General features: G+C 40.3%; 1 protein-coding gene across 1 annotated transcript in view; it reads left to right on the top strand.

Moving 5' to 3' along the window:
- The window catches only part of ANKRD31 (ankyrin repeat domain 31), a 135,948-nt gene that overhangs the window by 98,851 nt on the left and 21,447 nt on the right, over positions 1–15,650 (top strand). Inside the window, exons 21-24 of the mRNA XM_010847598.1 lie at positions 196–283; positions 5,811–5,907; positions 8,447–9,446; positions 12,423–12,563. Coding sequence (XP_010845900.1) covers positions 196–283; positions 5,811–5,907; positions 8,447–9,446; positions 12,423–12,563 — 1,326 coding nt within the window. The remainder of the gene's footprint in view (positions 1–195; positions 284–5,810; positions 5,908–8,446; positions 9,447–12,422; positions 12,564–15,650) is intronic.

The raw sequence follows: 15,650 nt of genomic DNA, 5'->3' as shown, positions 1-15,650 counted from the left end.
TGAGTCTCAGTGAACTCCGGGAATTGGTGATGGACAGGGAGGCCTGGCGTGCTGCGATTCATGGGGTCGCAAAGAGTTGGACGTGACTGATCTGATCTGATCTGATTTAGCACTTTTACTGTGCATTTTTCAGCTGCCTGTTAGAGAAAAACATCTACCTTCTTGTAATGAGTTTTTTAATATTTTATCTGATAGCATCAGACCATCAGTGCCATTCTACAAAATATAGAAGAAAAACAAGAAAATTTATTAGAGTTTGAAATAAGAACCCCTGAAGATGCAGGTAAATATGCACTCATATTTGATTATTTCAGTCATCCAAGGCATTGCTGCCTCGTTTTCTTTTGGGGATGGGGTGGGTATAGTATGGTTCCATTTTTAAAAAGTCCAAGAAGAGGCAAAACTAAACTTTTGATAGAATTCAAAATAGGAGTGCTGTGAGGTTGAAGTTGTCCTCCCCCCAAAAATGTCCACATTATAAGCCCTGATGAATGATAAAGATGTGGTCCGTACATACAGTAGAATATTACTCAGCCATCGAAAAGAACGAAATAATGTCATTTGCAGCAACATGGATGGACCTAGAGATTGTCATACTGCGTGAAGTAAATCAGAGAAAGACAAGTATCATATGATATCACTTATATGTGGAATCTAAATAAATGGTACAAATGGACTTATTTACAAAACAAAAATAGAGTCATAGGTGTAGACAATAAACGTATAGTTACCAAGGGAGAAGGGGTGTAGGAGGGATAAACTGGGAGATTGGGATTGACACATACATGCTGCTATTTATAAAATAGACAACTAGTAAGGACCTACTGCATAGTACAGGGCACTGTACTCAGTACTCTATAATGACCTATATGGGAAAATAATCTAAAAAAAGTGGGTATTTGTATATGTATAACTGATGCACTTTGCTGTAAAACGGAAACTAATACAACATTGTAAATCAACTATACTCTAATAAAAATTAATTAAAAAAATCAAAATAGTACCTCATCAGTCTTTTTTGTAGCAGGATATAACTGTTAATTAGTCTGTTAGCTTAATTTCATGTTGTGGTGGTGGTGGTTTAGATACTAAGTTGTGTCTGACTCTTGCAACCCCATGGAGGCCAGGCTCCTCCGTCCTCTGTCCATGGGATTCTCCAGGCAAGAACACTGGAGTGGGTCGCCATTTCCTTCTCCAGGGAATCTTCCCGACCCAGGAATTGAACCCGGGTCTCCTGCATTGCAGGCAGGTTCTTTACCAACTTAGCTATGAGGGAAGCCCTAATTCATGTTGTATACCTTTTTAAAAAATTATTTATTTTTAAACTATACCCATTCTACTTTTTATCCTGGCCTAACACATGATACACGTTATATTTTGAGGAAAATAATACAAATTAATTTATATCCCCAAACAGTGTGTATAGTTCATATATTTTATTTAGTATTTATAGTATCTTATACATCTAAGGTGAATTTTACAAGAATATACTTTTTTCATTATAAAAGGTATATAGATACACTTCAAAAACAATAATGAGGAAAAATATTCTAAAAATCACCTACTGCTCTTCTGTAATATTTTGGTGTTTAGTTTTCTTTTTTTTCCTAAGAGAATGCTTATGCAATTATACCTCAATAAAATTGTTAAAAAGCATAGATTGGATCCTGTTAGATATGCTGTGTTTTCTTTTTGTCATGGTCATCATTCTTAGTGGTTACATAGTATCCTGTTCAGTAAATGTCCCATGGTTTACTTAATTTTTCCTTTTTTGTTGAGCATGTAGATTTTCCCAATTTTTTCCTATTACACCACCATACATAGTTTTTTCTGGATTTAGGATTATCCTCTTAGGAAAAATTAACATAATTGAAATTATTGGGTCAAAATATATAAACATTGTAAAATCTATTGGTTCATATTGATAAGTTGATTTCCTATAGTGTTACATAATAATTTGTACTTCCACCAACACACATTTGTGTTTGCTTTTACACTGCTAATAGCATCAGTATTTTCATTTACAATAATTTTACTGAAAAAATTTTTACTATTTTAGTAAAAAATATGTATATTATTTTTACTTATTGATTATTAATGGTATTTTTTCACTAATTTTATCTTCTATTTCATAAATTGATTGTTCCTGTTTGTTATGAAATTGAAGCCATTTTATATAATCAAGTTATTGACCCCTTTTTTGCCATAACTGCTGTAAATACATTTTTTGTCCCTTAACAGTGTTTTTATTTATAACATATTAGTGTGTGTTAAATACAGAGATTCTCAAATTCTGCATAGTAGAATGTATCAGCCTCTTTTCTGTTGCTTTTAATGCTTCTAAGATTAGAAACTTTTCTCCCCTCCTCACCACCAGGCTTTGTAACTTAATTTTATTCTGTTGTGATCATGTTATCACTGGGATTATTCTAATCACGATCCCTTTTTTGAGTCTCTTTGCCCCTTTAGGAAAGGAGAGGTACAGCAGTAGAACACTAGAGTTCTTGGCTCATGATCAGGTCCTGACTGCTGTTGGTCCCATTGCTTTTTAACAGTTGTTGAAAACTAAGGTTCATCAAAACAAAATTTCTGAGGCTCTTCTGAAGCTTCTACATAGCTCCTGTAATGTGACAGTGCACGTTTCTTCCCCTGGCTCTTCTCAGTCTCCTCTCACCATTTTCTCCTGGTGGTCTACCTTACACAGACTGTCACCCTCAAGTATAAGCCCTCATAAGGAGGACCACAGGGCAGTCTCCCTACTGTCTTCACAATCCTGAAGATCTTGAACCCACTATCAGAAGGGAGGATAATTAATTCCTAGCACAACAGCAGCTTTCTCTTTGCACTGCTGTGGAAGCTCCCTGTTCTTCTGAACCTCCAGATGTTCAAGATCAAAGAGCAAGTCAGATTATCAGTCCATTGTCACCTCAATAGAAAGTTGTTACACTCTTAACAGTCCTTTGAGAAACTACCCCTTTAGGCCGAGGTAAAGAGAAGCGGGTTGAAAAGCAGAGAGATTACTCGGCTGACAAAGGTCCATGTAGTCAAGGCAGTGGTCTTCCCAGTGGTCGCGTACAGTTGTGAGAGCTGGACCATAAAGAAGGCAGAATGCCAAAGAATCGATGCCTTTGAACTGTGGTGCTGGAGAAGACTCCTGAGAGTCTCTTGGACAGCAAGGAGATCAAACCAATCACTCTTAAGGGAGCACAACCCTGAATATTCACTGGAAGGACTGATGCTGAAGCTGAAGCTCTGGTATTTTGCTCATCTGATGTGAACAGATGACTCATTGGAAAAGTCCCTGATACTGGGAAAGATCGAGGGCAGAAGAAAGAAGAGGGCATCAGAGGATGAGATGGCTGGATAGCATAACCAATGCAATGAACATGAACTTGGGCAAACTCCAGGAGATGGTGAGGGACAGGGCAGCCTGGCATACTGCAGTCCACGGGGTCCCAAAGAGTTGGACACCACTGGGTGACTGAACACCAACAACAGAAGAGGAGAGACGCCCTCACTGCTCACGTTTGCTTCTCAAAACAGAGAATCCCACCCAGTTAAGCTTCAACTCTCTAAAGAAATAGCTTTGCAAATTCACCACTTCCATATTTTGATGCCTTTTCATCTTTGATCTGGTTGAGGTAGCCAAGAGTAAAGAATTTTATTTCTTTGTAAATTTTTCATAGATGTTTTATATTTATTTTTATATCAAATATTTTTAGCACCTCAACTGAATTGAAGCAGAAAAAAATGTTCATTTTAAACATTTTATATGTTATTTTTCCTAAGCATTGTAACTCTATAATTCATCTGAAATTTCTTTGCCAGGTATGGTAGAAAGATAGAATAGGGCTTTCCCCCGTATTACTACCCCTTTGCCTACTCTTATTTGTTGAATAATTCCTCTCATCTTCATTATTTTATAATGCCTTATTATCACATATTAAAGTCTCACATATTTGGGTAATTTCTAGGTTTTCTCAAAGATGCCATTGATTAATTTTGTCTCTTTGATAAGTATATAGTATCAGGTTAGACATAAAATATCTTTATATCTATTTATAGAAACTTTGGTTACTATGATAATGCTATTTTTACCTGTGGTTTAAAATTCAGTTAGAAAAGCCAAACGTGGCAGGGTATATAGATAATGTAAATGTCTTTTGTTAAAGTGTCAAGTCTTCCCAACAAATCTGTGTCTAAATTCTTAATTATCATTTAAGGAGATTAGGGAGATAGAAACTGCTCTGGGAACACTGACTCTGTACTTGTCAGATCATTGTCTGACTTGTAAAAGGAGGTTCTGGAGCAAATTCCAACTATGAACTTTGTCACTTTCTACCACTGATGTTCTCTAGTTAAATTATCTAGAAAAATACACCTTGGTCTAAAAAAATTAAGAAAAAACTTAAGAAACAAAGCCAAAAATTAAATGAATAGCAAGTAGCGTAAAAGAAATAATTTCCTATTTGGGAATCTGGGTTTGGACATAATTTACATGTAAATCCTATGAATTTGTACTGGGGGAGATCATGATGTCTTTACTTGGGAAGCAATGGAAGAAAGTAGGAAAATAATTTAAGTGATCATAATAATTTTATATAGATCTATGGCTTTCCTGGTAGCTCAGCTGGTAAAGAATCCACCTGCAATGCAGGAGACCCTGATTTGATTCCTGGGTTGGGAAGTTCCTCTGAAGAAGGGATAGGCTATCCACTCCAGTATTCTTGGGCTTCCCTGGTGACTCAGCTGGTAGAGAATCCACCTGCAGTGGGGGAGACCTGGGTTCGATCCCTGAGTTGGGAAGATCCCCTGGAGAAGGGAAAAGCTACCCACTTAAGTATTCTGGCCTAGAGAATTCCATGAACAGAGGAGCCTGGCAGGCTATAGTCCATGGGGTCGCAAAGAGTCAGATATGACTGAGAGACCTTCACTTCACTTCATAAGTGACTTTAGATATCATATAGCCCTAAGTGTTAAGTGTAAAGAACAAGAACTGATAGCATGATTCTTATTTTTAAGTACATATAATAGAGTTATATATAGTCTACATATATAGACTATATATATAAAATAAACATATTTTAAACACACACCTACCAAAGTATTAAAAGCAGTCTCTTTCATGGAGTGAAATATTGAGGAGAAGGAGTGGGTGAGTGGGAATACCCTGACTTCTCTGTTGTTGGGTTCAAGTCATGTCCAGTTCTTTGCAACCCCATGGACTGCAGCACGCCAGGCTTCCCTGACCCTCACAACCTCCCTGAGTTTGCTGAGGTTCATTTCCATTGAATTGATGATGCCATCCAAGCATCTTATCCTCTATCACCCTCTTCTCCTTCTGCCTTTGATCTTTCTGAGCATTCTTCTCTGTAAACATTCATATTATTTCAAAATTTCCTTTACATTGACAGTGTTTTCCTTTTGTATTTTAAAAAGTAAATAATCTTAACAGACAAAATTATCTTACTATTTATCTTCTTTTAGTACCCTCATTTCACAGTTAAGGCAGCGACCAGAGAGGTTAATGACTTGTCTAGGATCACCAAGCCTAGTCAGCGGGATAACAGGGTTAGAACTCAGGCTTGCCCGCTCCTTCTTGATGTGGTCTCACACATCTCAGGGTACTTCTCTAGAGTGACATAAGTCCATAAGCTTTGATATCTGGACCATTGATATGGTGGAAGAGGGTAGGAAAATAATGGCTTTTTAAATTAACAATAAGGCTAAGTCCTTTGTGATCAAATTTAACATTTGCTGTCTCTCAGTTAACTGACTTAAAATAATTTATTTTATTATCTTGCTTCTAGAACAATACGCTGCTGAGATGTTAGAGATAAAGGAAGTTATGGACAATGTGCTTGCTAAACAGAAGGCAGAAAGGGATGATCTAGCTAAAAAATACAGGTGAGTTAAAAAAAGGTAAGAATGCTTTGGAGTTTTCAGAATTTATCTATTTTTAATCTATAATAGGTCTAGAATTTCTTTTTTAACTTTATCTATTTATTTTTGGCTGTGCTGGGTCTTCGTTTCTGCACACCGGCTCTCTCTAGCAGCAGTGAGCAGGGGCTACCCTCTAGTTGCAACACATGGGCCCTCATTGGAGTGGCAGAGCATGTTTCTTGTTGCGGAGCACAGACTTCAGTAGCTGCGGTGCATGAGTTCAGTTGCCCCCATGGCATGTGGAATCTTCCTAGGCCAGGGGTCAAATCTGTGACCCTGCACTGGCCGGCAGACTCTAAACCCCTGGACCACCAGGGAAACCCTGGCCTAGAATTTCTTGTGATTACAGATGTTTTGTGGAACTGGAAAAGGACTTTATGAGGTCATCTAATCTATTATGTCCACGAGGAATTATATGTACTTCCTAGAGAGATGTTTTTCTACTTTATTACTTGAAATGTTCAGAAAAGGATATTAAAATGTCCACAGCCATGAATTTAATGAAAGCCTTTCTGACCATGAATCTCATAAGTAAATTTCTTTTCTTAGTAAACTCACATTTTTTTACATTAAAATTGGTCCTTCTATGCTATTACAAATGTTCTTCTAAGCAGTGTAATCATGTGTATTTTGTAGTCTTGTGTACTTCTAAGTTCTCAGGGTCCTTAAAGAGTTTTATCCTAATTATGTTGATTATATATCTCTTTTCTTTTTTGTTTTTTGAGAAACTTGTTATATATATTTTTCTTATTTGGGTATTATTTTCTATTTTTGTATTCTTTTCTTTTTTCTTAAGATGAGAACTTTTAAGGCCTACTCTCAGCAACTTTCAAATATACAATACAGTATTATCAACTGTAGTCACCATGGGTGTTTATACCTTTTGATTCCTTCACCCGTTTCCCCCGAATGCTTCCTCCACCTCTGTCAACCACCAGTCTGTTCTCTGAACCTGTGACTTTTGGTTTTTATTTTAGCTTCCAAATATAAGTGAGATCGTACAGTATTTGTCTTTGTCTGACTTGTTTCACTTAGCATGATGCATGATGCCGTCAAGATGCGTCCATGTTGTCACAAACAGCAGGATTTGTTTCTTTTTATGGCTGAAAAATATTCCATTATATATGTGTGTCTTCTTACTAATGTTGTTATTAGTCTTGAAATTTTGTAATCTAAAGAGCATTTTCATTTTCTATCTGGACTCTGTTTCACATAGTTTTAAATGTGATATTAATTTCTTTTTTCTTCTCTATCCAACCAGCTTCTTACATTTAGTACTGCTAGTTATTTGCTAATTCTGATTTCTTCTTGACACTTCTTCCCCTTGCATCTGCTACTTACTTTAATATCCAGGCAGTTTGGAGTTTAGTACCAACAACTCTAACCTGTGTTAGGAGAGACAATTGTCTATACTGTTACTTCCCTTTAAAACAGCTGCTCTTAAAAGATGGTCACTGAGACCATATCAAGGGGTCCAAGAAGTCAAAAGCCATTTTTACAATAATATTAAGATGTTATTTGTCCTTTTTTACTCTCGTTTTCTTAAAAGTGTACAATGAAATTTTCTAGAGGCTACATGGTATATAATAATATCATCATCCTAATAGCTAATGGAATGTACACTTGTGTGTTTCTGTGTTTTAAAATTTTCTCAGTTTTATTTTCTAAAACAGTAAATATTGATAGATATGACCCATATAAACAAAAGCTCTTTGGGTTGCTCAGTAACTTTTAAGAGTATAAAAAAGTCCTGAGACCAAAAAGTTTGAGAGCCACTGGAAACAAAAGTGTCTGGTATCCTGAAGGTCACTGTGGCATAGGTGAGGATAACCAGAAGTCAGAGGTGTGAGTGAGTCAGTGCCTCCCGTTCAGTCCTCCAGCCCCGAGAGGCGTGGTCTGGGGGGACACGCAGGACAGTGCTTCTCTGGGCCGCCGTCTGGCCTCCAGGCACCTCACTGCAGGTTCAGAAAGCACAGCTACAGTGATCGCTTGATGAACTGACATTTCTGTGTCTAGCTTACTTATGATTATTCACAAAACAACCCCAGTCCTCCATAGCTAAGTGAATTTGGATGGAACTTACTCTCAAATTTGACTTCCTGATATACCATTTAGCTGTAAACCAGTTAAGGCAATTCCAAACTTAAAGAAGGTCGTATTGCTCCTTGGTCATCAGTTGGTACCTTCCAACTAAAGGACTAGTAGATATCTAGATAGATAATGCAAGTTGTGTTTCTGTCTTAGGGCTGACTCACAACTGATAAATAATGTAAATATGAATGTGGATAAGCACACTGTCACCTCCTAAAGAAGCCATACTTATTTGCCTCATGTAGAGCAACAGTTTGCTCTCAAAGAATACACAGGGCAAAGATAGGCTCTTGTGTACTTGGGGCTGATTAAATTTAAATTGCCACAGAGTATCTATAAAATCTAAATGACTGCTTAAAAAAGAAGTTTTCCACTGTTTTTGTATTTTTCCCTTTTCTGTTTCTTTCTACAGGGTGTCCATAGAATCATTTAAGCATGGAGTCCTGAGGGAGCAACTGGCTAACTTGGCGGCAAGACAGAAGAGCCTCCTACTCGTAGCCAAAAAACAGAAAAAAATAAGCCAGAAATTTCACACCTATAAGAATGCTACATCTTTGTCTGGTCTTAGTTTTAGGAAGCTGCCATCAAGCTCAGAAACCTCTAATGAAAAGGACAGGCAAGAGTGTATCAGTCTGGAAAATTCCATGCAGCCCCAGTCAGGTCCACTTTCTCCTGTCAGCCTTGCGTGCAGAGGCATGCAGGAAACACAGTCGTCTCAGGAAGTCTGGCACGACAGCCAAAGTACCCACACTTGTCCAAATTCGGAGACAGTGAGAAGGGAAGAATTTTCTGGCAGTGAAGTGAATTCTAAGCAAAATCTCCATGACTGTACCTTAGATAGATTATCAAAATCCAGACATTCAGATGGCACTAATCAGATTAAAGTGCAGTCCCAATCTGTTACTTTTATTGCTGAAGCAGAGCATTCACAAAAAGATCTTACAGGTCCAGGTAGTACAGCCAAGAGGCACGTGTCCTTTAGTCCTTCAGCAGTGACTGGCACATTAAAGACTTCAGCAACCACCAGTGTGTTTGCCCACCATGATGCCCATCCATCAAGTGTTATTTGTGATCAGGCTCCTTCTGATTGTGATCCAAAAGAAGGAAACAGGAAAACAGCTCCCCACCAAGCCCCCGGGGGGACACCAGAATCCCTGGCACAGCAAGGGGTTGGTGCCTTTGGCAGTGACATGGGGCAACAGCTGAAACCTTACTTTAAAAAATCAGCTCTCACTGTTCCTCATGCAAATGATACTCAGAGCTCCTCCTTCTCTGGGTCTGGCTACCAACATACTGTGAAAAAACCTTCAAACTACAACACAACTCTCAAAAAGAAATGTATGCAGATAAAGGATCTGATATTGCTAGGAAGACTTAATCCAGGGAATAACATTCTGGAATTCAAAACACAGGTATCCTATTGGTCTTTTTTTCCCTCTAAAATTATGTAAATTTTATAAATAAGTGACTAAAATGTTGCTGTCACATAGTGTCAGTGTATAGCTCTTATTAGGGGAAAGGGTTTGGTTGGGCTGATGGAGAAACTTGACCATTATATTCTTAGCAAGTGAAAGTGAAAGTCACTCAGTCATGTCCAACTCTTTGTGACCCCATGGACTATACAGTCCACAGAATTCTCCAGGCCATAATACTGGAGTGGGTTGACTTTCCCTTCTCCAGGGTATCTTCCCAACCCAGGGATCGAACCCAGGTCTCCTACATCGCAGGTGGATTCTTTACCAGCTGAGCTTAGAGGAAAGCCCAAGAATACTGCAGTGGGTAGCCTATTCCTTCTCCAGCGGATCTTCCCAACCCAGGATTCAAACTGGGGTCTCCTGCATTGCAGGAAGATTCTTTACCAGCTGAGCTACCAGGGAAGCCTAAAATTGCCCTATTCCTTTTAGTCACAAGTACCTTTGGGCTCTCAGACCAGATTAGTTGTACTCAGCAGGAAGGGTTTTGTGTGTTGTAAGTTGCTCAGTTGTGTCCAGCTCTTTGCAACCCCATGGACTGCAGCACGCCAGGCTCCTCTGTCCTCCACTGTCTCCTGGAGTTTGCTTAGATTCATGTCCATTGAGTTGGTGATGCTTCTAACCATCTCATCCTCTGCCATTTCCTTCTCCTTTTGCCTTCAGTCTTTCCCAGCATTAGGGTCTTTTCCAGTAAGTTGACTCTTCGCATCAGGTGGCCAAAATATTGGAGCTTCAGCTTCAGCATCAGCCCTTCCAATGAATATTTAGGGTTTATTTCCTTTAGGATTGACTGGTTTGATCTCCTTATAGTGCAAGGAATTCTCAAGTCTTCTCCAGCACCATGATTCAAAACCATCAGTTCTTTGGCGCTCAGCCTTCCTTATGGTCCAACTCTCACAAAAGCGTCCACCTGCAATGCGGGAGACCCGGGTTCAATCCCTGAGTCGGGAAGATCCCCTGGAGAAGGGATAGGCTACCCACTCCAGTACCCTTGCCTGGAAAATCCCATGGACGGAGGAGCCTGGGAGGCTGCAGTCCATGGGGTCGCAAAGAGTTGGACACGACTGAGCGACTTCACTTTCCTTTCCACTTTCCTTCCTTATGGTTCAACTCTCACATCCATAGATGACTAGAAAAACCATAGCTTTGAGTATACAGATCTTTGTCAGCAAAGTGATGTCTTTGCTTTTTAATACGCTGTCTAGGTTTGTCATAGCTTTCCTTGTAAGGAGCAAGCGTCTTTTACTTTCATGGCTGCAGTCATTGTCCACAGTGATTTTGGAGTCCAAGAAAATGAAATCTGTCACTGCTTCCACTTTTTCCCCTTCTGTTTGCCATGAAGTGATGGGGCTGGATGCCATGGTCTTAGTTTTTTGAGTGTTGAGTTTTAAGCCAGCTTTTTCACTCTCCTCTTTTACCCTCATCAAGAGGCTCTAGTTCCTATTCCCTTTCTGCTGTAAGGGTGGTGTCATCTGCATATCTGAGGTTGTTGACATTTCTCTCAGCAGTCTTGATTTCAGCTTGTGCTTCATCCAGCCCAGCATTTCACATGATGTACTCTGCATATAAGTTAAATAAGCAGGATGACAGTATACAGACTTCTACTTCTTTCCCAATTTTGAACCAGTCAGTTGTCAGTGTAAGGTTCTAACTGTTGCTTCTTGACCTGCATACAGATTTCTCAGGAGACAAGTAAGATGGTCTGGTATTCCATCTCTTTAAGAATTTTCCAGTTTGTTGTGATCCACACAGTCAAAGGCTTTAGCATAATCAATGAAGCAGATGTTTTTCTGGAATTCCCTTGCTTTCTCTGTGATCCAGAAATTGAAAGTGAAAGTCGCTGCTCAGTCGCATCAAACTCTTTGTGACCCCATGGACTATACAGTCCATGGAATTCTCCAGGCCAGAATACTGGAGTGGATAGCCTTTCCCTTCTCCAGGGGATCTTCCCAACCCAGGAATCGAACTGGGATCTCCTGAATTGCAGGCGGATTCTTTACCAGCTGAGCTACCAGGAAAGCCCCCAGAAAATGTTGGCCATTGATCTCTGTGTTCCTCTGCCTTTTCTAAACCCAGCTTGTACATCTGGAAGTTCTTGGTTTATGTACTGCTGAAGCTTAACTTGAAGGATTTTGTGCATAACCTTACTAGCATGTGAAATGAGTGCGATTGTATGATAGTTTGAACATTGTTATGCCCTGCCCTTCTTTGGGATTGGAATAAAAACTGACCTTTTCCAGTCCTTTTGGGTCTTCCTTTTATAGTGTGTTAGGCAGGATTGGAGCAGTGTTCAGTCTAAGGCTAATTATATCCCACTGCAAAGGCAAGACTTCTGTGTATCTACCAATTCCCCATCAGTTTCTTTTTCTAGTCTTACTATTGGGAACAGGTGCTGTTTCTGCTCTTTGAGAATGCCATTACATCTAATTCTTTCAGATGGTTCTTTTCCCAGGCTTGGCACGTGGCCAATCACAACTCAGCAGAATACTTAAAGAGGACCCTCTGAAGCTCTATATAGTTCTCTGTCTCTGTGTATTTCTCTCTTCTTCAGTACTCTGTCCTGCAAACTCTAACCATCATGCCTCCCTGGACCCTGCTCTGTCTACTCAATTGAGAGACTCGACAGGTTTTGTCCGGATTTCCTATCCATGCATGAAGACCTGGAAGCTCTCTCAAGGCAGTGAACTGGGACGATTGTAGGGCTCACCTCAGTAGTTCCTCAGTTCTCAGTATCACTATACATTTCCCCTTGATGTTTGGTAGCTTGGAAACCATTGTTTCATATATTTAGTTTGTCTGTTTTTTTGGTTGTGTCGGGTGTTAACATAATTCTGGTCCCCGTTTACTTTATCATGGACAGAAGCAGAAGTTCAGGTATTTTTTCAATCCTAATTTTTGTTTTATTTTTCACTTCAGGAGGCTACCCACAAAGCCAGTGTTTTATTGAGTGGCAAAATTAAGGTAGAAAATGGTCAGATTTATCAAAACCCAGTCACCTGGCTCAAGGATCTTCTAGGAGGTGACAGATATGTGACCTGGAATTATGCTTGGAGTAAGGTGGGTCATTCCTAAATTAATCTTTAACTTCATATTCAGTTGGAGATAACATCATATTCTTTGCTGATAAAACTGCTTCCTGTATTAAAAAGGATGCTGAAGGTTCTCCAGACTAGTTCTGTGCGTCCCTGCTGCAGCACGCCACAAGCTCTCCCGCAGTCCGCGTTTGCCAGAACGCCCCGCAGCAGGGTCGCACAGCAGACCGAGCCTCTCCTTCCTCGTGCCTTACCTCGTCTCAGAAAACCGAATGCCCCGATCTTCCTGTCTCGAGAGTTCCTGCCACCCCACAGAGATATCAGGTCCTTGTGATTCCACATGGAAGATGCAGGGCCACTGATGTATGGATAATTTAGTTAATAATATGTTACTAGTATTCTGATATGATAAAGCAGACTCTTCCCCTAAAGGTGAAAGTTATGATCAAGGAGCCTGAGACCCACATGTTTGAACCTAGTCTTTCCCACGAATTGCTAGCCTTCCAGGAGGAAAAATTTCTGAATTTTTACTCAGACTTCCCAGACTTAGTAGTGTCCTCCTTCAGCTCTGTCATCTGATTTATAAGCCCAGTTTAACGACCTATATGAAGAGTATTGATGACTAACACCCTTGAGGTCTGATGATCAGCCAGATGATCTCCAGATGTCCATGGCACCATTTCAGGGAACACTGTTGCAATGTTTTACCCAGAAAAGTGTGAATCATCAGACAGTCACCATTACTGTTTTATAGAGTTGCAAATACCTTCAGCCTCCACTAGCCATTATAGTAAGCCTTAATGCACCAGTAGTAGAAGGCAGTTTCCTCTCCCCTTTTTTGTCCAGCTCAGCTCTGCGCACCCTCTTTGCTGGCTTCTGTCTCAGTTTTTGTCCCTAAACTGTGAACTCTGGTCTCCTGGACCTCTGTTACAGGTGTTTCCAGAACAGTTTTCAGTTCCTTCACTTACATGAGCATATTTTAAATTTTCTCTACTTTATAGTCTCTGTCTTCCTCTTTTCCTGTAATTTTTTTCTTCTGACCACTTGAGTCACCTGCTTTAAATTCAACCTGCTTAATCCTTTCCATGGTTTCATAAATTATATTTGCATGTTAGTAATTAACATTTTATGCATGGAAATCCCTTTTTATTACAAAGCTTCTTAGAGTTATGATAGATGATACTATTTTGCTGTAACTGAATCTCTGCTCACAGAGCGAACGGGTAGTTGCTGTAGTGAGGTTCTTTGGAGTCTGACATGCCTGTGCCTAGCGATGACTCAGTCTTCCCACTCTTTATCTCTGTTGGAGTTACTGCATTTTCTGGTTTTGCATATCTGGCTGTGATGTCATTTGGCCCTCACTCTGTACGTATATTGGAGAAGGCAGTGGCACCCCACTCCAGTACTCTTGCCTGGAAAATCCCATGGACAGAGGAGCCTAGTGGGCTGCAGTCCATGGGGTCGCTAAAAGTTGGACACGACTGAGCGACTTGACTTTGACTTTTCACTTTCATGCATTGGAGAAGGAAATGGCAACCCACTCCAGTGTTCTTGCCTGGAGAATCCCAGGGACGGGGGAGCCTGGTGGGCTGCCATCCATGGGGTCACACAGAATCGGACACGATTGAAGCGACTTAGCAGCTTAGCAGCTGTACTTATATGCCTCAGTTACATATCACATTACCTCTGGTCTTCTCTCATTAGCCATGTCAATTAGAGTCATACTGTTTCACAGTGATGGTGATGGTGAAGCCAAATACAAATGTGGGCACTAAAATTAGGGCAATTCTTGGATATGAGATATTCATACAGATTATCTAAGCAAGCTTAGATTTTTTAAATTATCCTAGAAATAGAAATAGTTTCAAAAATTACTATAGAGTACTCATGTACTTCTCATAAATAACACAGGCTGAGAAACTGAGTTTGTTTACAAATTTTTTTAAAGCCTCCTTTAAAATTTACCACAGTAACCTTTACCTCTTCTTGTCTTGGGGTGACTCCTGAATTCACAGTCACTTCTTGATGAGAACAGGTTTCTGCTGTCTTGGTAAATGTGGACATTTTCACTGACTAGGTGGTGTGGGGATGTAGAGCCAGGTTGTCAGGTGAGAAATGCCAGAAAACTGGGTCTCGTCCTACGTCTACATCCACGTTGACAGGATGACAGAGCGACGAGCCCCAGAACTGACTCAGATCTACCCAGGCAGCCGAGCCAGTGCGGCCTTGCCAGGGGAGTCCTCATGCTCACCCGCCAGGCGGCACGCGCTCCTCCCGCTGCTGCAGTGTCCTGAGGGACCTGGTGCCAGTTCAGTCTGAGGCCTAGTCACTGTTACCACTGTCCATTAAAGCACTCCTGCCTTATGGAAAGTAGATTTTTAACTCAATGGATTTTCTTAAAGCTATGTTCTTTGAATGCGTGAATTATCCCTAGTAATATGTCTGCGGCTTATGGGGGACTCATGACCCCTAAGTCTACTAAGGTAAAATTTTACACACCACTAACTGATTAAAAATATACTTAAAATTTTGAGATACAGATGAAAACATACTGAGCCTACACGTTGATGAGGGCATAGCATGTGTTGGATATCATCAGGGCAATAATGTGAACAAAACCCAGTCTTTCTTCTTTTTATATACTTGCAGATAAATGTTATTATTTTTGAGGTATAGTCAGTTGCAGCGGTACAACATAGTGGTTCACAGTTTTTATGTTATACTTAATGTATGGATGTGAGAGTTGGACTGTGAAGAAGGCTGAGCGCTGAAGAATTGATGCTTTTGAACTGTGGTGTTGGAGAAGACTCTTGAGAGTCCCTTGGACTGCAAGGAGATCCACCCAGTCCATTCTGAAGGAGATCAGCCCTGGGATTTCTTTGGAAGGAATGATGCTAAAGCTGAAACTCCAGTACTTTGGCCACCTCATGCGAAGAGTTGACTCATTGGAGAAGACTCTGATGTTGTGAGGGATTGGGGGCAGGAGGAGAAGGGGACGACAGAGGATGAGATGGCTGGATGGCATCACTGACTCTATGGACGTGAGTCTGAGTGAACTCCGGGAGTTGGTGATGGACAGGGAGGCCTGGCGTGCTGTGATTCATGGGGTCGC

This window comes from Bison bison, unplaced genomic scaffold (assembly GCF_000754665.1).
Source record: "Bison bison bison isolate TAMUID 2011002044 unplaced genomic scaffold, Bison_UMD1.0 scf7180017864252, whole genome shotgun sequence".
NCBI lineage: Eukaryota > Metazoa > Chordata > Mammalia > Artiodactyla > Bovidae > Bison > Bison bison.
This window is presented reverse-complemented; position numbering and strand designations above follow the sequence as displayed.